This window comes from Centropristis striata, chromosome 8, assembly GCF_030273125.1.
Source record: "Centropristis striata isolate RG_2023a ecotype Rhode Island chromosome 8, C.striata_1.0, whole genome shotgun sequence".
Taxonomy (NCBI): Eukaryota; Metazoa; Chordata; class Actinopteri; order Perciformes; family Serranidae; genus Centropristis; species Centropristis striata.
In genome coordinates this window covers 38,933,274-38,956,399 of record NC_081524.1, presented here as the reverse complement: position 1 = coordinate 38,956,399, position 23,126 = coordinate 38,933,274, and the positions used below count along the sequence as shown (strand labels likewise).

The 23,126-nt window shown below is 35.4% G+C and overlaps 1 protein-coding gene across 1 annotated transcript; it reads left to right on the top strand.

Annotated features, from left to right (window-relative positions):
* Positions 1-200: 200 nt before the first annotated feature.
* spaca6 (sperm acrosome associated 6) lies at positions 201-8,782 on the top strand. Its single transcript, XM_059338525.1, has 9 exons — positions 201-574; positions 681-767; positions 965-1,036; positions 1,311-1,334; positions 3,335-3,409; positions 3,912-4,015; positions 6,131-6,287; positions 8,146-8,323; positions 8,468-8,782. Exons 1-9 carry the CDS (start codon positions 361-363, stop codon positions 8,535-8,537), a joined length of 981 nt encoding a protein of 326 aa, XP_059194508.1. The 5' UTR covers positions 201-360; the 3' UTR covers positions 8,538-8,782.
* The last annotated feature ends 14,344 nt before the right edge of the window (positions 8,783-23,126 follow it).

Here is a 23,126-nt window from a genome sequence, read left to right as displayed (position 1 = left end):
CCCCTACGTACATAAGCATTTAACTCCCTCTTCATCTGCCCCTCTTCCCCTCACCACCACCACCACCGCCTCCCTCCTTGGCTCGCTCCATCTCTGTGCTCTGCAGTAAAACTGGTGCATTGAGGCAGCAGGAAATGGGGACTAGAGACAATAGAATGGAGGGAAGTAGGGAGAGGAGTCTGTGATGCTCTCCCCTCAAACCCAAGCATGTTGAGGAAACAATCTTTCAATTTCATGTGCATATAGAATTCATTTTCAAAGCTTGTATGGATAAAACTGTAGAATTCCCATGTGTGGTCACTATGAGCCCAGCCGGATTTGAATAAAAACAAACCTTTTGTTTGAGTTTGATGCTGCAAAATGTGCACATCTGCTTTGTGTCTGGTGTGTGTTAGCTTGCTGTTCAGGACCTCTCTGAGCTGCTATCAGTGCCTTGTTGATGTGCAAGACAGTCTTCGCCTGTGTTCGGGTCACATTTTGACTGAACACAATGTTCAAAATGTGGACGCGTGCTTCATGAAGCTGAACCGCATATTCCAAGAGGATCAGAGAGTAATTGAGGCTGGCAGAGTGGGTGCGGAAAATGATCTTTTTGTGTTTTTTCTTAAAGGCAAACAAAATAATTATGCATAGAGTCAGAAGGTTGCTTTATAACTGTGTGGTATGTGTCCCTCTTCCAGATAAAGGCTATGACAAACAACTTAAAGAACTTCTGGATGCAGAGATCATGCCTCTGGTGGAAGAGTTCGACGGGAAGCTGAATAACGGTACCTGCTCTGATAGACACATAACGGCACGAGTAAATGAGTCTTTAGAGCGTCAGAATGGTTAAGTAAGGTCAGAAACGGAGGGGAGTTAGAAATGAGAGATTTCAAAATGATGCCCTTGAGCGCACAATTCACCAGGATGTGTTGAGCCAAATATTTCTGTCTTCCTCCTCCTCCTCCTCCTTTCCATCCATCAGACACAGTGTATGAGGAAAGGTTGCAGACAGCAGCAGACAATTTCATCGCAGCTGCCTCCAAACTGCCTAGAGGTGAGACATGGTCCCTACCCCTTTTCCTTCATCTTTTCATCTGTGGTACGAGGCCATTTTAGGTCATTACAGCTCCCTCTGATCTCTCTACTCTCTCTGTAATAAGCTAGTTACATTATTATTATTATTATTATTATTATTATTATACAGCCTTTCAAATTCGGTGCTGAGTAAAGGAAGCAGTCAGGTTGGACTCACTATTATTTCTACATGTTGGCATTGAATCATCTGATCAGAATAACATTTGCTGATTTGATTTATTTTGTTTTCACAGTCTCTGGATGCATCCCTCCATGTGGTTAGTGTGTTTTGTTTCTTCAATATCACCATTTATGTCATTAGAATCAAAATATTTCTACTAAAATGTATGTTAACATACAAAGAAACTGTACTCTAACATGTATTTTGGGTTACATTTGTTTTAAACGTATTACAAATATGTTTCTCATCAAAGTCTGCATTCAAAAGAGGTCAGGGTGGTTGGAGACCAGTGTTCCCATTAGAAACAGTCATTGTTGACTTATTTTAACTTGCAAAGCTACGTGAGTTAACTTACATAACATACTTAACTTGATGTATGTAAGGTCACGTAACAAACATACTTATTTTAATCCAAACCAGGATCTTTTCCTAAACCTAACCAAGTAGTTTTGTTTCAATTGGCGAACCGTAACACCTTGAAACGTGATAGAGAATGCAGTTTTGTTGTCTGAAAATGTGCCTCAATCGGTGCCAGTACACTGCAAAAAAGCCAACTTGTATTTTTTGGCCTAAAACAGTGATTTAAGTTGGTAAAACTTGGAAATATAAATTATTGACATTTAGGGCAATAATGTAAGTTAGCAACAAATGAAGCCAGTTGTCTGCTCAAAAACAAGTTGGTGAGTTGTTGTTACTTATATCTTTAAGTTGGGGTTCACAACAAGGGACAATAGTTCTGATAACTCTTATTTCTTTGTTGTGAAATGCGGGAAAGCGGCGAAATTCGGTCATTAGCAAAAGCTAGCAGCTAACTGATGCTAACGGCTAACTGATGCTAGCGGCTAATTGATGCTCGCGGCGCTGCTTGTTATAGCTACAAGAGTAGCCATTAGCGTATCAATGCTAACTCAAAATTGTGGTCGCAACATTAGCTGACATTTCATAGCGGCGTTACAATCGTGCCAATTCAGCACATTGCAGAAGTTAGCAGAAGTAAGGATTAAAAGTTATTATAACTTATAATGTAAAATTATAAGTTAGTACAACTTACAGTTGAGTTGACAAAAATCACCCAACTTTTCTTTTTTTGCAGTGTACGTACTCAGCAGTTGCATGAAGCCATCACCGCATTTGTTTTTTGTTTTTATTCATACATATATATATTGCAGGGGTGACCCTAAATAGTTAACTATTGAATCTAAGACCCTGTTTAGACTTGGTTTTAAAATGCGGTTTGGGCGATCACAAGTGGACAGAGGAGACACGTCGTTGTTCTGACCACTTGTGATCGTGTTTCGTTAATAGCTACATAACTTCCGCTAGAAGGTGAAATTGCCCTGCACACATTTATCACTTCGGATAACAAAAACAATAACTCAAGTCACTAGCTGCTATCTTGCTAGCAATTCCCTCCAAATCAGCCAGGTAATGATATGTTTTATCAAATGGAGATTAGATATCTGATTTCACTTGCACCCCAACCTCGTACATCACTGCTCTTCTCCATTTTTATGACCGTTGCCGCTCTGTCAACAAAACGACCACCACACGACCTGCATTGATGTGGTATGTTCCTGTTACGTCCTTGTCTGGGACGCATCAGGGCACATCAGTGTTTACACTACAAAATATGTGGTCAAATGTGTCCCAGACCACCTTGGCAAGTGGTTTGAGTGATCCAATCATAATGCGTCTTGTATTTAGTGCTGACCACATGTGATCGCCCAAGACGCTTTTTAAATCCAAGTGTAAACAGGGTCCAAGGAGCCTGATTTGACAGCCGATCTTGCAGTTTAAAATGTGGTTTTAAAACAAAGGACCATTCCATTCTGGCTCTATGGGGGTGCTGGATATTTTACAACAAATGTATTTTTTTATCCTAAGATTTACATTAACATTTAGCCATTTATCAGATGCTTAGTGCATCAATAAGTGCTAAGATATCACAATATGTAGCCTATTTTGCTATAAATATCAACCTATTGATACAAATTAGCAGTAAGGTTACCCGTGCTGGTCCATTTCAGTCACTGATGGCAACATGGTTTTTAGGAGACGTGGTTGATCAGTGTTACTGTGGTTACATTCACCCGTCAGGTTTTCAGAGTGGCAGAGAATACAACTGTCAGACCTGCCAGTATGACTCCTGTGAATTACCTCTCGACTGTCCAGGTGAGTATTAATCACAATTCTCAAATAGAGAAAAAAAAAGCTGTGCTAATCCAGACTTGACACATCCTTACATAACTATATTCTCACCTTCATAAGCATCCACTCTTGATCCTTGAAATTCTCCGTTTTTGATCCTTGAAATGCTCTTAGCACAAAGTCGAGATTTGAAAAAGAGACGAGGCAAGGTTTTATTTCCACACATTATATCTTTTGCACAGAGCCCCCAAGGTACTCTTTAAGTCCTTGGCTTCTTTATGCAAGGTGACAGTTGACTCCCACACGCGATGGTATTCGTATCAACCCTGTACAGCACAGCCACTGTTTAGCATATCATCACTTTTACTCCACTCCTCAGAGACTGGGCTTAAGTATTATCATTAAGGAAGGCTCAGACTGCAAGAGCTGCCCCCCTGTGAATGTTATCTGTGTGTGTGTGTGTGTGTGTGTGTCTGTGTGTGTGTGTGTGTGTGTGTGCGTGTGGGTGGCTATATGTTTGTGTTAGTTAAAGAAATGAAAGCAATGGAGAACAGCAGGAGCCGAATGCGATGCGAAGTGCCATTTCCCTTAGCAGACGACATGGAGGTGATCTGGAGGTTTGCAGAAGAGGTACGCTGGACATATGGTCACCATGCAGGGTCACTGCAATACATTTAACCCATTGACGGCTAAAACTTCCTGTAAGTAAACGCTTTCCAGGCTTCAATGGGTTAAAGCAGGGGTGTCAAACTCAAATACACAGTGGGCCAAAATTTTAAACTTGGACAAAGTCGCGGGCCAACATTGATATTTATTGAAAAAATTGACCTAAACAAGTTCAAAACGAAACGGAACAAGCAAAGCTTGATATAACTTAATATTGCAAATATTCAAAATCGAATATCAAATAAAACAAACAAACACATCAATGGCATTCATTTCTTAAATAAAATTTAAATAAAAATCGTATGTCCCTTTATTTTATATGCGGCCTTCTTTAAATTTAAATTTAACAGTAATCTTTTTCCACAGGCTAAATATGAATGTGAGAATAAAATAACAATAATAAACCAAATTACTAATAATAATATCCTTCAATGAATGTGCAGCCATTCAAGCCTTGGACTAGCAAGAAAAAGTGCATAAAGACAACTTTAGTTGTTGCTCAGTTTGCTCCACACTGATCTACTGTGTTCAAGCCAAAACACCAGCAGAGCATTCTGGGATTTGTAGTATTATATTTTGGTATTTCCTCGCGGGCCAAATATAATTATACTGCGGGCCAAATTTGGCCCACGGGCCAGAGTTTGACACCTCTGATTTAAAGGAATAGTTCCACATTTTGAGAAAAGTGAATGTTTGCTTTCTTCCATAGAGTTAGATGAGTATAGGCTGTCACAATATTTACTATATCGACTTATCGTTCAATATACACTGCAAAAAAAGAAAAGTTGGGTGAACTCAAAATTTCAAGGCAAAAAACTTCTATAAAATTTTAAGTTGGACAATTAAACTAAATATATTAAGTTTTGTTTTTGAGTTTGCTCAACTCTGAATTCAGATTTTTGTCAACTCAACTGTAAGTTGTACTAACTTATAATTTTACATTGTAATAACTTTTATTAATGCTATTATGAAATGTCAGCTAATGTTGCAACCACAATTTTGAGTTAGCATTGATACGCTAATGGCTACTCTTGTAGCTGTAACAAGCAGCGCCGCTAGCATCAGTTAGCCGATAGCATCAGTTAGCCTCTAGCGTCAGTTAGCCGATAGCATCAGTTAGCCGCTAGCTTTCGCTAATGACCGAATTTCACCGATTTCCTGCATTTCACAACAAAGAAATAAGAGTTATCAGAACTATTGTCCCTTGTTGTGAACCCCAACTTAAAGATATAAGTAACAACAACTCACAAACTTGTTTTTGAGCAGACAACTGGCTTCCTTTGTTGTGCTAACTTACATTATTGCCCTAAATGTCAATAATTTATATTTCCAAGTTTTACCAACTTAAATCACTGTTTTAGGCCAAAAAAATACAAGGTGGCTTTTTTGCAGTGTATAAAAATGGACAAGAAAGTTTTATTCTGGACTCAATATATTGTCGTGTATATGCGTGACTTTTGGTGCTGTTTTGTGTTGTGTTTAAAGTAAAGCTGCAAATGTTTGACAGGCAGTACGAATTGCCAGAAAAAAAACAACTATATTTCCCAAGCAGCCATTCCAGCTGTTTATATGTTATTTAAATAATAAAATAATATAATACATAATGTTTATCACATTGCAATGTTTTGTTAACGGAGCCTGAAAGTCTATTTTATTTTATTTGGTTGTAGTTTATTTATGTTTTATTTACCTGGGATATTTTAATATTTCTTTTCCACATTTGAATTCCAATGTTGAATATTCTCAAGATTAAAAAATGCATTGCTGTGGAAAAGGATGTACTCATTATGCTCTAATATTATTATAAAACAAAAACAACATCAATACAACAATACTATCGTTTATGGTGGTAGTTTCTGGGAAAATATATTATATTATATTATATTATATTATATTATATTATATTATATTATATTATATATAACAGTCCTATAGATAAGACAACTGGCACCATTCTAGTAAGAAAGTGCATGATTATATGTCTTTAACACTACTTTTTCTGTTCTTTTGAAGTCTGTCTGTGCAGATTGGCATGAATGAGCCCTGTGTCCAGTGTTTTTATTTGTATTTACCGGCCAGGTGAACACGAAGCAGGTGGATCAGTTTAAAGAAGTGACGGCGGGGGTCGACAGGCTCTACTCCATCCCTTCGACCAGCGAGCAGCATCAGGGCACTTACCAGTGTGAGATCTACTCCGGCCGGCGCTCCGTCGTCAGGCTGTACTTCTATCTCACAGGTAACAAGACACACTACTGTTTGTGATTAATGGGGGTGCAGATTTAATTTGTTTTCCTCACCCATTCGGCAGAATGTCTTGTGAAATTAATGATACGTGAGTTCACTTACATCAGTAGTTCTCAAACTTTTTGAGTCGCGACCCCCAATTTAACATCCATGCTGTCCGCGACCCCCGCTCACTGAACACAATCTCACACGCACAGTTCAGATCACCCAAAAAAGAAACAAAATGACCCAAAAAAGGAAACAAAATGACCAAAAAAGACACAAAATGACCAAAAAAACCCTCAAAATGACAAAAAAAGACACAAAATGACCCAAAAAAGAAACAAAATTACCAAAAAAAGCAAACAAAATGACCAAAAAGACACAAAATGACAAAAAAAAAAACACAAAATGACCAAAAGAAGGAAACAAAATGACCCAAAAAAGACACAAAATTACCAAATAACACACAAAATGACAAAAAAAACACACAAAATTACCCCAAAAAAAAGACATTAAGTGACCAAAAAGACTAAAACACATGAACACATAACACAGTGGAGACAGAGCTGAATGAAATGAATGATACAACTGATGAATATTTTATTGACAATAACTTCAGGGGGAAAGTATAAGTCCAAATATAACCATTTTATAAGAGAGGAAATTAGAAGCACAGATCCGAAAGATCCACAAATATAATCAAAGAAATATTTACACTTTATGAAAACTAATTTCTGATCTAGATAAACTCAAATCTTAGAGGCCGTCACTGAAAAAATCTGTAGACATTTCTGTAAATGAGTGGATGTGTATTTATGTATATAGGCTAGATGTATGGATATGCATATTTATACAGCTTTGCATACATGCATAAGTATGTGTTGTCTGTATAAGTACATATGTATATTTACTGTATTCTCTGATTGATTCCTGATTTAAATTCTTACCAGGCTTCTCTGCATTTAACCCTTTATCGGGCGAAGAACCGTATTTGGTAACTTCAGTGGGGGGAGGTAATATTTCGAGAAAAAATATGCAAATTTACTCGATTAAAGTGGCAAATCTAAGAGAAAAAAAGTTGCACATTTAAGAGATTTAAAGTGGCAAATCTGCACGAAAAAGTCACAGATTTACGAGAAAAAAAGTGAGGGAAAAAGCTTTTTTTCCCCCCGCAGATTCACCACTTTAAATCTCATAAATCTGCACATTTTTTTCTCAAAATATTACCCCGCTCCCCCAGGTCCGTATGGTTTTTTTTACACATTCTGGCTGTATGTAATATCTTCCAATATTCTCTAGGGTTGAAATTTGGAATTTGCAAGTATTTCAATGAGTGCCCTATTAAGGGTTAAAGTGGTCAATCTGGGAGAAAAAAGATGCTTTTTTCCCACTTTTTCTTGTAAATCTGCAACTTTTTTGCCGCAGATTTGCCACTTTAAATCTCTTAAATCTGCAACTTTTTTTCTTGTAGATTTGCCACTTTAATCTAGTAAATTTGCAACTTTTTTCTCAAAATATTACCTGAAGTTACCAAATATAGTTCTTTGCCTTTTGGAATTTGCAAGTATTTCAATGAGTGCTCTATTAAGGGTTAAGACACACTTTGTTTTTTCTTTTAGTTTTCTTTTTCTATGCTGTTACACTTATTTTCTCTTAAAGTCTGCAATATTATACAACTTACAACTTTTGAACTGAGGGTTGTCAACCAACTAATGACATCATTAATGTTTCAAAGCAACGACAACGGATAAAATATGTGCTTAACACTGTGTTTTTCTTCTTTTGCACTCTCCTTATTCCTTCACCATTATCTTTTAGTTTTTGTCCTGGATGTGAGTTGAATTTCTCCCCTGTTTTCTCTCTCTAAGTGACCCCCCAGGTTGTGGCAGGCCACACAGAGCTGCAGGAGATATTCGACCTGTCTCTGCTCCCAGGAGGGCGGTTAGTCCCTGCGCCTGGTGGTCCCGCCCCCCTCCCCCTCCCCTCGCCACTTCTCCTCGCCGCCTGTTTAACTGCCGTGCTGCTGCTGCTGTTTCTCTCCCTGGGGTAAAAAAAAAATCTATTATTTGTACAATGTGAGACACAAAGAGCAAAGCAACTAGTATATATGCACACCTTTCCTGGGAAGTTGCACCTATATATTAGTTGGTATTAAACACCAGTATCCCACTTTTTTTTCCTCTATTGCAGAGCTTTGTATTGGTCATCGAAAACAGAGCAAACAGATGGAGATGGAGATGGAAGAGAGAGGAAGATTTAGGATTGTGAGAGCTGGGAAGAGACATGTGGTGCAGTAAAAGGCATTTTATCCATCCTTTGGTCTCCTACAGAGCGTTACGTCATAGCTAACAGGAAGCCTGTAATTGGCTCCTTCGGCCACTAGAGGGCAGCATGCACAGCTCTATCAGCGGCCCAGTCTCCATTCAAACAACCACATTTATTCTCATTTGTGTCTCACAGTAATGGAGATTAACTAACTGGGTTTACTCGCTCACTGTGGTTACTGTAAGCACATTTAGGTACTTGAGGTTTGTACATTTTGTCATTTTTACCTCTACATTCACCGGGCAGCTATATGTTACTTTTCGTGCTACGGTTTGATATACAAAACATGGTGAGGTTATAAAATATTTGTGATTAAACGGCCAACAGTGTGTAATCAGTAGTTAAAATGAGCTCCACTTGAATCGACCACAACACAAAAGTTCAATTTTTCTCCATATGCATATGTAAAAAAAAAAAAAAAAGGAAAAAAAAGACAAAGAAAAAGTTAACATTGTATAGGACAAAAAATTGGGAAAAAAATGCCTATTTATTTTCACAATTCATACATTAAATATTATTAGTATTATTATTATTATTATTATTAGTAGTAGTAGTAGTAGTAGTAGTAGTAGTATTAATAATAATAATAATAATAATAATAATAATTATTATTATTATTATCATCATACTTTTTCTTTATAGAGCGATTTTCAGAGTACTCAAAGACGCAATAAACACAATTTATAAACACAGTCACACATAAACGCAGTGGGAGCAACAAAAAGAACACAGGAATATAACACAAAAATAATAAATAATAAATTAATACAGTTAATACATATTAGTCCAGGTGGGACTTTATTTGAGTATTTCCATTTTATGTTACTTTATACTTCTACTTCACTACATTTTGAGGCAAATATTGTACTTTTTACTCCACTATATTTAGCTGCCAGTTTTAGTTACTTTTCAGTTCAAGATTTAACATAAAAACATAATTAATATGAAATGTTTGCTAACATGTTAACATGTTTTAAATTGAACATCATAAGAGTATATTAAGTAGTAAAAATGAGCCCTACCTTGGGAAAATTAAAACGGTCCGTACATAAATGCATCAAAAATAATAACCCAACAATATATTTTTAGAATATATAAAACAATCCAAGTGGGTCCATTCTGCATAAAAAGTACTTTTGATACTTTTAAGTACATTTTGATGCTGATACTTTTGTACTTTTACTTCATTAAGTTTTGAATGCAGGACTTTTACTTGTAGTGGAGTAATTTCACAGTGTTGTATCAGTACTTTTACTTAAGTAAGGGATCTGAATACTTCTTCCACCACTGCTTGAATCATGCAAATATTAACGTGCTTGAAGCTGATTCATCATCCATCAATAATGGTTGTTTAATCCAAACGTAGCCCTGTGAATCAGAATCAAATTGAATTATAAGGCGTCTAGAGACTCCCTCCCCTTGGTAATAACACAGATTATGATGGGCTTATATTAGAGCCTGTAGGGCTTTTATATGGGCAAAACATGACAGGAAAAGAAGCTGTCTGCATTCAGAATGGAGCTTTTTAACAGCTGAGAAACATACACTGTAATAAATTATTCTGTAGTCATTTCATTTTACTTAATATATTTGATAAAATGTAATAAATATAAATGCGTCCTTGATTTTGAGGCAGTTGTTTAAGTAACTTTAATATAAAAATGTTTCAGATAGAATTTACTTATTTTGATCACATTAAATATAATCTTTATGTGTATGTAATTCTAAATCAAGAGAATTTTGAATGAATCCAACACAATAGAATTAGTCCGTTTTTAATTGACACATAACACTTTCTGTAAAGTTGTTATTAACTCAACTTGTAACGTAGTTAGATTTAATTAATAATATTGCGTGCAATCTGTTGCCTCAATTTTATTGAGTAGTTATTGTTTTTCTTTTTTTTATGTTGTTAATTTTTTAATTTAAAATATTTATAAATTAACATATCAAATTCAGTATTTTTTATTTATTAATTTATTAAACGAGTTGGAAAAAAACAGATTTGCAATAACAACATTTAGGTTACTGGTAGATGAAATATAAGTGAATTATCGGTGTCAATAATAACCGCAAAAATAAAAATAATTAAAGGACAGAGAGAATTAGTCAGTTTTTAATTGACAGTTGTTATTAACTCAACTTGTAACATAGTTAGATTTAATAAGTAGTATTGTGTGCAATCTGTTGCCTCAATTTTATTGAGTAGCTATTGTTTATCTTTTTTTTTTACAGTGTATGTTAAAATCTACTGTAAAAAAAGGTATGTTGTTAATTTTTTTATTTAAAATATTTATAAATGAACATATCAAATTCAGTATTTTTTATTTATTTATTTATTAAACGAGTTGGAAAAAAACAGATTTGCAATAACAACATTTAGGTTACTGGTAGATGAAATATAAGTGAATTATCGGTGTCAATAATAACCGCAAAAATAAAAATAATTAAAGGACAGAGGGAATTAGTCAGTTTTTAATTGACAGTTGTTATTAACTCAACTTGGAACATAGTTAGATTTAATAAATAATATTGCGTGCAATCTGTTGCCTCAATTTTATTGAGTAGCTATTGTTTATCTTTTTTTACAGTGTACATTTTAGAGGGCATCAAAGTTAAAACTTCCTTTGTTTGTGAAAGCACACAGCCGGCTGAAAGTCTTCAGGTGACCACAAGGTGGCAGCAACACACACACACACACACACACACACACACACACACACACACCACACACCACATCAAAGCACATGAAGAAGAATAGCTCGTAGACCAACTGAAGTATATTTAGCTCGAGTTTGTGTTGAACTTTGTTTTTACATGTACATTGTGTCTCATCCAGGCGGTGGTCCCCAGACTGTTTGGTTGCTAAAACTAAAGACAACATCCCCAAAACACAGATCTGAATCATGTGTGAGGATGGGGAAGTCCTTTTTATTGCAAAACAGATTTTTCCTGAGAGCGTGACACTGGAGCATGTTTGCTTCTTCCATGTAAATTGTTAAGCGTGGACCCTCAAAGCCTCGCCCATAACCCTGTGATGTCATACTCTGCCTTTGTGGACGGTAAAGAGTGAAAGTCATTAAACGTTACATAACAGATTTTCTTCATCCTTTTGCTCTCTGACCTGAAAACACTTCTCCAGGTGAAAAAACTGAAGACATCACTGATGCATACTTTGGACCTTTGATGGTGATTTTTTTCCGAAGTGACCCAAAAAGGCAACGATCAATCAATATCCTTTATTTCAATCAATATCCTTTATTTAACCAGGTAAAATTCATTGAGATTAAAATCTCTTTTTCAAGAATGACCTGGCCAAGAAGGCAGCACCATGATAAAACTAGAAAATTTCCTCTGGGGGAAATTTTGAAAGGGCCACGGGGGCTACTGCCGGTGTGTGTACACTATGATGAGATTCTTCAGAGATTTCAAACAATTAATACTAGTAATGTTATGATACTATATAATATACAAGGAGCACACCTACAACAAACATTCCTCTTCAAGTATTTATTTATACAGCAACCTATGACCTTTAACCTCAAAATGTGGGCTTCGCGATTGCCCCGAGGCCCTTTTAACATCATCATCTTGTTAATGTCATGTTTGGTGCCAGTGCTGAGAATATTGCAGGCGCAAATGTTCATAACAGTGTTGTGTTCAGGTGGAGTCTGTCAAAATAAAGAAATAAAACTCCACAGGGCATCCGACTCAGTCTGTTAGAGCAGTTGTTCTCGACCTTTTTAAGTCACGACCCCCAATTTAACATGCATGTTGTCCGCGACCCTGCTCACAAAACACAACAAAATGACCAAAAAAAGGAAATAAAATGACCAAAAAAAGGAAACAAAATTGACCACAAAATAAGCAAAAAAGACACAAAATGAGCAAAAAAGACACAAAATGAGCAAAAAAAGACACAAAATGACCAAAAAAGACACAAAATGACCCAATAAAGAAACAAAATGACACAAAAAAAGACACAAAATGATGAAAAAAAGACACAAAATGACCAAAAAAAGGAAACAAAATGACCAAAAAAGACACAACTTGACCACAAAATGATCAAAAAAAGACATAAAATGACCAAAAAAAGACATAAAATGACCAAAAAATACACAAAAGGACCAAAAAAAGACATAAAATGACCAAAAAAGACACAAAATGACCAAAAAAAGACATTAAGTGACCAAAAAGACTAAAACACATGAACACTTTAACACAGTGCTCGGTGCGATTGCCCCGAGGCCCTAATAAGAACAATCAACCACAATTCTCATACGCCACATTCAACATCAATTAAAGTACATACAAGATCAGGGACAAGACTATATGAAGATTGAAATGAGTACAGTTAAAAATGAAATAAATAAACTGGTGACAGATGAATGAATAAACCCGGTCGTTATCAGAAAATAGTTTTACAAACAATTGCATTGACCAAGAGAACTATCTTCTCTGTCCTTCAGGATTCCTTTGAGTTATATTAATTATTTTAGTGATTGTATACTTTGCTTCTCCTTCAAAATAAGGAGCGGCAGGTTACACCTCGTTCCTCGGGTCACGGTGACTTAACACCCCACTTAACCTGCCACACTTAACCGCACAAACACAAAAGTACTCAAGTGTTCAAGTACACACCATCACATGTATTTGCATGTTTATTAGCACATGTCTGTCCGGCAGACCTACAGTATGGCGTCCTGGAAGGGACAAAGTTAGCAGATTAATGAAAGGAAAGGTAATAATATAATTAATTTAAATATATAATGCACTGTGCAAAAAACATTAGAAGAAATACAGTGCTTAACAAATGTATTACATCACCGGATTATGCCACAACTGTCCTAAATTAACAGCATTAGTAATTAGCAAAATCATTTTTTTATGTTTCTGTTATGGTTAATACACCAGTATGTAGAAGCTCTTTAAGCGAAATTATATTTTTTTAATGTTAAAATATAACTAATATTGTTATCCATGAATTTTTATAATTTACAGTTTTACACAAATAGTGAAGAACATTATAATTTCTTGATTTAGATTTCAATTTATAGTTTTTTACTTGCATTACTGAACAGAAATTTTTTTTATAGTGGTTGAATGTTATACTTCAAATAGATAACTGTATATTTCCCTTTACGGTAAAGAAACTAGTTAATGATCATTTCATTTTCTCAGACAAATCCTCTTAATTGCCAGATTCTCAACACACGTTTTAAATTCAAATTGGGTTTTTTTTTACATCATAAAAAAAATAATAATAATAATAAAGGCCATTTTCAATATGGTGAAGGTCTGTGTACCAAAAGTTTTCTGTTATGTGTATGTATATATATAATGTGTGTAGTTTCACTCTGAAGTTACACCACTCTGCTTCTTAGTTATATCTTCCTATATTATGTAATCAGGCATAACCAGAAAGTTAGTTGCTGTTATCTTGACTTATGTCTGATTTACAAGCTACTGTAGGTCAAAGGTGAGAACAAAACCTCTGCAATTTGGGAGAGACCCTAGTAATTATGATTACACTAATACCTTATCAATGTGTGTTTCAGGTTAAACTGTATAGTTCAGTAGTTCTCAACCTTTTTGAGTCGCGACCCCCAATTTAACATGCATGTTGTCCGCGACCCCCGCTCACTGAACAGAATTTCACACGCACAGTTCAGATCACCCAAAAAAGAAACAATGACCAAAAAAAGACACAAAATTACCAAAAAAGACACAAATTGACCACAAATTGATCACAAAATGATCAAAAAGACACAAAATGACCAAAAGACACAAAATGACCAAAAAAGACACAAAAAGACCCAAAAAGAAACAAAAGGACAAAAAAAAAAGACACAAAATGACCAAAAAAGACACAAAATGACAAAAAAAAGACACAAAATGACCCAAAATAGAAACAAAATGACCAAAAAAAGACACAAAATGACCAGAAAAGGAAAAAAATGACCAAAAAAGACACAAAATGATCAAAAAAGACACAAAATGACCAAAAAAAGACACAAAATGACCAAAAAACCCAATTGGGGTCCCGACCCGAAGGTTGAGAACTACTGGTATAGATGACCATATGGCCATTTTGTGTCCTTTAATTATTTTTATTTTTGCGGTTATTATTGACACCGATAATTCATATTTCATCTACCAGTAACCTAAATGTTGTTATTGCAAATCTGTTTTTTTATCAACTCGTTTAATAAATAAATAAATGAAAAATACTGAATTTGATAGGTTCATTTATAAATATTTTTGATTTAAAAAATTAACAACATAACTTTTTTTACAGTAGATTTTAACATACACTGTAAAAAAAAAGATAAACAATAACTACTCAATAAAATTGAGGCAGCAGATTGCACGCAATATTATTAATTAAATCTAACGACGTTACAAGTTGAGTTAATAACAACTTAACAGGAAGTGTTAAGTGTCAATTAAAAACGGACTAATTCTATTTTGTTGGATTCATTCAAAATTCTCTTGATTTAGAATTACATACACATAAAGATTATATTTAATGTGATCAAAATAAGTAGATTCTATCTCAAACATTTTCATATTAAAGTTACTTGAACAACTGCCTCAAAATCAAGGACGCATTTATATTTAATACATTTTATCAAATATATTAAGTAAAATGAAATGACGACAGAATCATTTATTACAGTGAATCATTCAAAACGTATGCAGATACCCACCCTGTAATAAAGCTATACAACTCAGGCAGATTGCATCTTGCTAACAACAATAAACAATAAATCAATAAATCAATAAAATTCAACCCTTACCTGTGGTGATATTTCTATGCCATGCTATGCCATGCTGTTGCTATGGCATTTCTAAATATATATAATATATATATAATAAATATCTGGACTGCACTGTAAAAAAAAACCCTGTTGTTTTTACGGTATAAAACCGGCAGCTGTGGTTGCCAGAATTTTACCGTAATAAATATGGTGCAACTTTTTTTAAAAAAATTTTACTGTATAAATAAAACATTTTTCCATCAAAAGAAACGCTTTTTTGCCATATAATTGACAAGAAAATACTTTATAAATGCCACATAAATGAAAGATTTTAACATTAAATATTACAGTATATTTTTGTTACAGATTTGGTGTTTAGTACATTTAACAGTGAGAAAAAGATTTTTTTACAAAAGATAAATGCAAAAATTACAGTGGTGGCTTGTATATATATTACATTAAATACATATTACAGTGTATTTTACAGTGGAGGATTGTATGTTTCAAAAAACGAAACTATAAAAAATACTGTTTTGGCTGATATATACATTTACTGTGTTTCATTGTTAGTGAAACTGAATTAACCAATTTATCATTTTACAGTCTTTATAATGTCGTGGTTTAGCAGTTTTTCACCGTAAAATCTACAGACATTTTTTACAGTGTGCTGCTTCTTCGATTTTGACAATTTTTTTTTGAAAATCTTTCTCTTTTTTATCCTTTTGGAAGTGCAATACTTGAACACCACAGTACCCCATTTCCCACTATGTGATATTTGTTTATGTATTTGATTGCACCTTTAGCTAAAAGTCTGGTAGAGGTGTATTTTAACACTACAAAGCTAAAAAATTACTAAATGTGACAAGTGCAATATGGTATTTATTGTAGCCTGTATGGCATTAAATCATGTTTTCCACTGGGCGTGTTGCCAAATGTTTTTTGAGAAAACACTATGTACTTTTTGATGACACTAAACAAAGCTGTTAAAAGATATAATGTTTCATATGCAGTAAAAACAAAACATTTACTGTCTCTTTCCTTCCCCACCCATAATTACAGCCTCACATAGATAACGATCATGATAAACTGAGTGCTTATCCTACTTATCAGGTCATATTTATCATATAATTCAGGAGACAGAAGTGTGACACACTGTATAGATCTAATAATACATTTGAGATGCTGCATTATCAAGACAATGGCCCATATTGCGTAACCTGTTCCTATACCTTTGGTATCTTCTGAAGCATTACGGGAAACATATTTGACCTGTTATTGCACCTATTTTTATTAACTTATCTTATCTTTGGAGCTGCAGGAAGTTTCACTTTGAGTGAAATTAGTTATTCCCTGAAGATGAAAGAGAACAGCGTGTCTGAAGCTTGTCGACTTTATTACTGTCGGGGGAAAAACCTGTTACTGATGAATGCTCCGCTACAAAGTGTTTTACCTTTTTCTTAATGCTTACATAGTTGCTAAGAACCTCCTGTTTTGTTCTGATAACAACTGGGCAACAGAGTGTAAGTGTAGTTGGTGGTTCCAGGTACAAGAAGAGATATGGGACCACTCAGGTACAGTCTGCTCCTGTGGGCATCACGCCACACCAAAACCACAGAATGAACCAACATCCTTTTACAGCAGCAGACCCAGAATATGCTGAGAAATACCAAGAGATCCTGGATAGGCAGGACTATTTCCATGATCTTGATGGTGGAAAATGGAAATGAAATATACAACTCGAACCTGGTTTCACAGGAATCCGTGGAATAGTCACGGAATCACTCAAATTTCCGTGAAACTGACACAGATTTCGCTACAATGCAGGTTATTCCATGGATATTTGTTCCTATTGGTTTGTTCCAAGTCACGTGACTTTCAAGGTTCCGGCGGTCAGAACAAAAAACATTGCGGACAATTCTCTCATTTTTAGTGAAAAATCAATATTTGACTTAGTTTCTGCATAAAAATGGATTTTGATCACATTTCTAGCGAGAAATAAATGTTTTATTTTCTAAATATTCACTCAGTGAATGTACATAATCACTTTGTATGTTGGAATAGCCACGGGATATGACTGTCATTAACTTGCATTGTAGCGAAATCCGTGTCAGTTTCATGGAAATTTGAGTGATTCCGTGGCTATTCCACGGATTTTGAGTTAAGCAAATCCGTGGCTATTTCACGGATTCCTGTGAGACCATGTTGACAACTCTGAAGACGAGATGGAGCCTGAGATGGAAGAAGCGTTTGAGAATTTTTGTTTAGAATCAGAGAGGAAACGACAACAATGACGTGAGAATAGTGAGAATCTGTGACACCCAACAGACACATATTCTACTTTTCCCACTCGCTGGAATGTTGTAAAGCAAAGGGAACTAGCATCAGATAGGTTCAAACGTTTATTTTACTTCAAACAAGCATTTTAACCAAAAAGAGCTGTTCATAGTTATATTTCTGAGACTTTTTTCACTCAGTGTTGAATGGGGACAATCAACAAGGTGATTTGTTCGAAATATTGAGGTATTCAGATTTTTTTTTAAGATGTGAAAGTTCTTTCATTTGTTTTGAAAAAATTCAGAAACTTATTTCCTTTATGCCTAAACTAATTGCCTAGTTTTGACACTAAAGCACCCCATGACTGATAGAGATAACACACAACATTAAAGATTTTGTAATGAATAATTCACATATGAAAAATCCCAGCCTGAGTCAAACCATGAATTTAGGTCCCATGAAAAATGTTTAAAATGCATTTGGTAGACAGAAGAACATGTAAAAGACAGATAAACAGATAATGTTACTATGAAAATATTCTTTCTTTACCCCCAAGGTGATGTTTTAAGCATCATGCTGTTCTTCAAGCAGATAAATAATTAATCAATCAATCAGACTTTATTTGTATAGCACTTTTCATACAAATGAATGTAACACACAGGAAAACATTAAAATGCAATTCAACAAATTTCAAAATTCCAAAGCAAAAGAATAAAACCTGAAATAATCTTTTTTGTCAAATTCGTATGTGTCTTCCCCCCTCAAATCACAATTTTAGAAGTTGAGAAAGCACATTTTAATATACTCACAAAATTAATGTACATGTATTACAATTTGACAAAATGATCTGCAATAGCGGAAATATCTGCCGAAAAAGGGACACACGATACACGATTGTCGGTTGAAATCTGGATGAAGGATGTTTTATTTTATTTTATTCAGTTATTTTATTTTTATTTTTCAGTTTCCAGTCAGGGGGACCTTAAGAGCTAAAGCAGCAGGAGCTTCAGGTGGGACACCTGGACAGGTGTGAAGGTAGACGCCTGACAAAGTGTAATCCACTTCTCCAGGTTGGACACATCGAGCCCTTTCAATGAAGAAATCATCGTTACAATAAGCACAGAAAAGAAAGTGCTGGAGCATGATGTGTCCACATGGTTCACATTTCTGACTGCCCCCTCATATATGCAGCCTAGAACCGGCCCTGATTAGGGTCAGGTGACCTTCGCCATTTTTATTGTCATTTCCTGTGGGAGTCTGAACGCACCGTGTAAAAATGAATCCTGTGTCAAAATGAAACTATCGTGTAAAATCGACCCGGCCAAAGTTTCTTACAGTATTACAGGACCGTTATATAACGAGCTCCATTCATGCTCTATGTCTAGTTATAACTGCAACTATACCTCTCTCTCTCTCTCTCTCTCTCTCTCTCTCTCTCTCTCTCTCTCTCTCTCTCTCTCTCTCTCTCTCTCTCTCTCTCTGCCTGCTGAAGACAGTCCACTCACGTCTCCCTATCTTTAGATAAATATTAAATTGGAATAGTTCAATAAGTAAAAGTGTTTTCATAAATTATAAATTATTCATGTATTTGTTTATGTAATCTATTTATTTCCCCCCCCCCAAACATTTTTTTTGTAAATATGTATTATTTAAATATGTATGTTTAGGGGAAAAAAATATAAATAAATACATTTTAAAAAAGTGTTAATTGAGTAGTGGAGAAGGTTTAAATAAGCATATTATGCTTCGTCCTACTCCTTTTCGGACATGTTGCGTTCACATTACAGCTTTTGTTTTGACTATTGCTATTTTTTTTTGGGATGTATTTGTTTTTGAGTTTACTTTGTTGTGTTCGCACATGTTTGAAATAAAAAGCTGAACTGAACTAAAAGCAATCCAATAAATAAATGAATAAATTACAAATATGAATTATCATGTGTATCATTTTTTTCTGCTGCTTTAAGGTTTGTGCAAATAAACTAGTCAGTTTCCTTTTGAATGGATGATGTTTCATTGGTGAGGAAACACGATGTGAGGACCGACTGGGACCTGCGAGTCTTATAAAGCACTTGAGGAGAATCTAAATATAGTCAGACATGACTCAACGCTCAACTTGTCATTTAATGGGCAGATTGCTTGTATTTTTTTCCACTGGGTTGCTCAGTTGCCAAGACAACCAATGATGCATTGTGACAAGCCTTACAGCAGGAAGTGTAAACTCTGAGGATTAGAAATAGTATCTAAATTAGTTTTGTGGTTTAGTCTGGATTACAGCAGCCCTCTTGGCCTGACTGAGTCTTCTGAAATCAATAAAATCAAATCAACTTTATTTATAGAGCCCTTTAAGACAGCGTTAGCTGATACAAAGTGCTGTACATGGCAGGACAGACCAACAATAAAAACAATAAAAACAAAGAACAAGCAAAAACAACTCAAACAAAGCGAGTCTCATGCTGGGTAAAACAAAAAACAGTAAATAAAAGTGGGTTTTAAATTTATCTCAATTTTAAAAAGCCATTCTGCATGTGTCCTCTCTCTTGGACCCCCACCCACTCTCTGTCTGACCAGGTAAAAGGCAACAGAGGGGCGTGTCCGCGGGGTTAAACGCGTCATTAAGGTTACACGTCAAAAGAGCTCCTTCAGCAGATCTCAGTGTTGACAGAGTCATAAATCTCAACTTTCTTTCAGAATTGTGTGTGTATAAGGTGTCATTCCTTTTCTTACTGTACCGTTGAACTGTTTGAGGTTTCCATTCCTGTTTATGATATTATATAACCATTACAATACTAGGAGGTAATCAGCCTACTTATTTGCTTGTTTAGTTCCAATGTATCATCATTTGAAAGCACTTTTAAACACTTTAAATTATTATTCTGTCGTAAAAAAAAAAAAAAAAATGCCGTAATGATGTCAGAGCTGACCTTTGGCAAATATATGTGATAATGCTTTTGTGTGTGTCTGCCTCAGGTGTGTTTGTAACAGGCCATATGTCATCAATTTTTTATTAAAACTCAAGGAAAAAACAGCCATAAAATCTGCCATTTTTATAAATTGCACAAACTGGCATGAGGACATTTCAACATTTTGTTATTTGTTAGACAGCGCCAGAGGTCCTGGTAATAATGTGTCTCATCAAGTGCAGTGAATTGGCACATTTTGAAAACATTCACCCCAAAGGGCGGCAAACATCATATTTTTTCTCTCGTTTTATGCCATTAAATATGTCCGAGACCAACACAATTTTCCGGGAAATGATGCTCAATGTTGTGACATTCCGGGGAAAAAAAAAATGACTTGACAATCCCGTGAGGGAACTACGGTCTCAGCTCAAAAACAATGTGACATTTTTGTCACTGATTGCTTCATAGAACAACTTCAAAAAAAGTTTGATAAAAGTTGTGGGCTCTGATTGGTCTTCAGTGGTATGTAGCTTGAAACTATGTGTTTTTGCGAAAGTTCCAGTAAATGATGGCAGCTCCACCAGTATGAGTGTGCACGCTGCAGCTGACCGTGAGGCCGTCAGATGAAAGCCGTCTGGGGGGAACACCCTCGCTTTAATTTGTCCAAACACTGTGTGCCAGAAAAAACTTAACAAGGGAGTTCTCTATTCTTATTCTTTATATTCCTTCATTCTCTCATCTCTGCTCCATTTGGATTTCTTTTCTTTCCTTTTTTTTTGCAGCTCTGAAAAGAGTAAAAGGAAAATAATCAACAATAAATCTTGGAAAGTTCTGAAATCTTCTGTTCTGGTAATGAGATCCACAAGCCACACCAACAAAACACTGACAACAAACATGTAGGTTGTGTTGTTGTGTTGTTGTGTAGAGTAAAAACATGTAATTATCTATAATGATATGTTGTAAGCATTATAATAACTCATGTACTGATTTATCCACCCTCGCAGTGTTTAACATCTTGTATTGATTATGACATATTAAGCCCTAATCGTAACCAGCGTGTTGGGCTTCACTAGCTCCTGAGAAGCTGCAGCAATTTGGTGGAAATGTTGTAATTACAGCTTCCTCCAGGACAAAGTCGTGAGATCCAAACAGTTTTGGTGCTGGAGATGACACAACACTTTGTGGCCCATACGTCTACTTCCCATCTGCAGCGGATCAAACGTGAGCACCAACATGTGTGCCAGCTGAATGTTCCTCCTCCTGATGTCACGGACGGAGGCCCAGACAGGGTGGGAGGACAAGCTAATTGAAAACAGACATGAGGGGAAGTGATGTTTGGCTTCGTCACACTCTTATTTTTTTATCTGCTTTCCCTGACTCATTAAGGCAGTAACTGTATAGAAACTTTTTTTTTTTTTTCTTAGTAAATCACCTCAGAGCTCTCACAGAACCACATGGGCTAGTTCACAGTTTACGCAAAAGTATCCATGACAAAGATGTTGCTGACAGAGACCAAACACTGGATTTCACTGTGAAATCTGATGAGTAATCTTAATGCTGCTCTGAGGAAATCCAGACACTTCTACTCATATGAGAAAATGGTTACGACCACAAATCATAAGTTGTTTTAACTCCCGTCAGAGGTCTTGACTCACCGACTATCTGGCCGATAGTCAGGCAGATAGTGTCTGCTGCAAGCTGTTTCCTGATGATGCCTGTGGTCTTGTGGTCATCTAGTCAAAGTCTACTTGTTGCACAACAGCAGCTGAGACAGTGGAAACAAGAGATTCTTGTTAAGCCCAATAAAGATACTGTAAATGAGCACAACATTGTAGTTTGGCTTCTATCCATTGCACTGAAACATTCTCAGATCCTTAATTGACATCTTGATGTGATGTAAAAGAAGATAAATATCAGAAATGTAGATGTATTATCAACAAAATATGCTTGAAGTATAAAAGTAAGAGTTCTACTTGTGCAGCAAAATGGTCCATGTGACTGGTATAACATAACTAATGTATTTGAGTTTTGATATTGATTCATAAGAAGCATTGTAGCTGGTCGATATGAGGCGAGTTTTAATCAGTTCAGTGGTTTAAAACCTCAGGGCTGGGCTGTCTCAGGAGGGGAACAAGATAAATCTCAGGGGTCGTGACATGGATACGGAAAGAGAAAAAAACAAATGTGCTGATATACACTACCGGTCAAAAGTTTTAGAACACCCCAATTTTTCCAGTTTTCTATTGAAATTCAAGCAGTTCAAGTCAAATGAACAGCTTGAAAGGGTCCAAAGGTAAGTGGTGAACTGCCAGAGGTAAATAAAAAAAGGTAAGCTTAACCAAAACTGAAAAATAATGTACATTTCAGAATTATACAAGTAGGTCTTTTTCAGGGAACAAGAAATGGGTTAACAACTTAACTCTATGGAGTCTTGGGCTATTTTGTCCATTTTTTTATTATTTTCATGTCTTTGTAAGTCATTTTGTGTCTTTTTTTGGTCATTTTGTGTCTTTTTTTAGTCCTTTAGTCCAACATAAAATGTGAATTTGAATCTTTTTTTTACTTTCAAAACACTATCATGCTCAATAA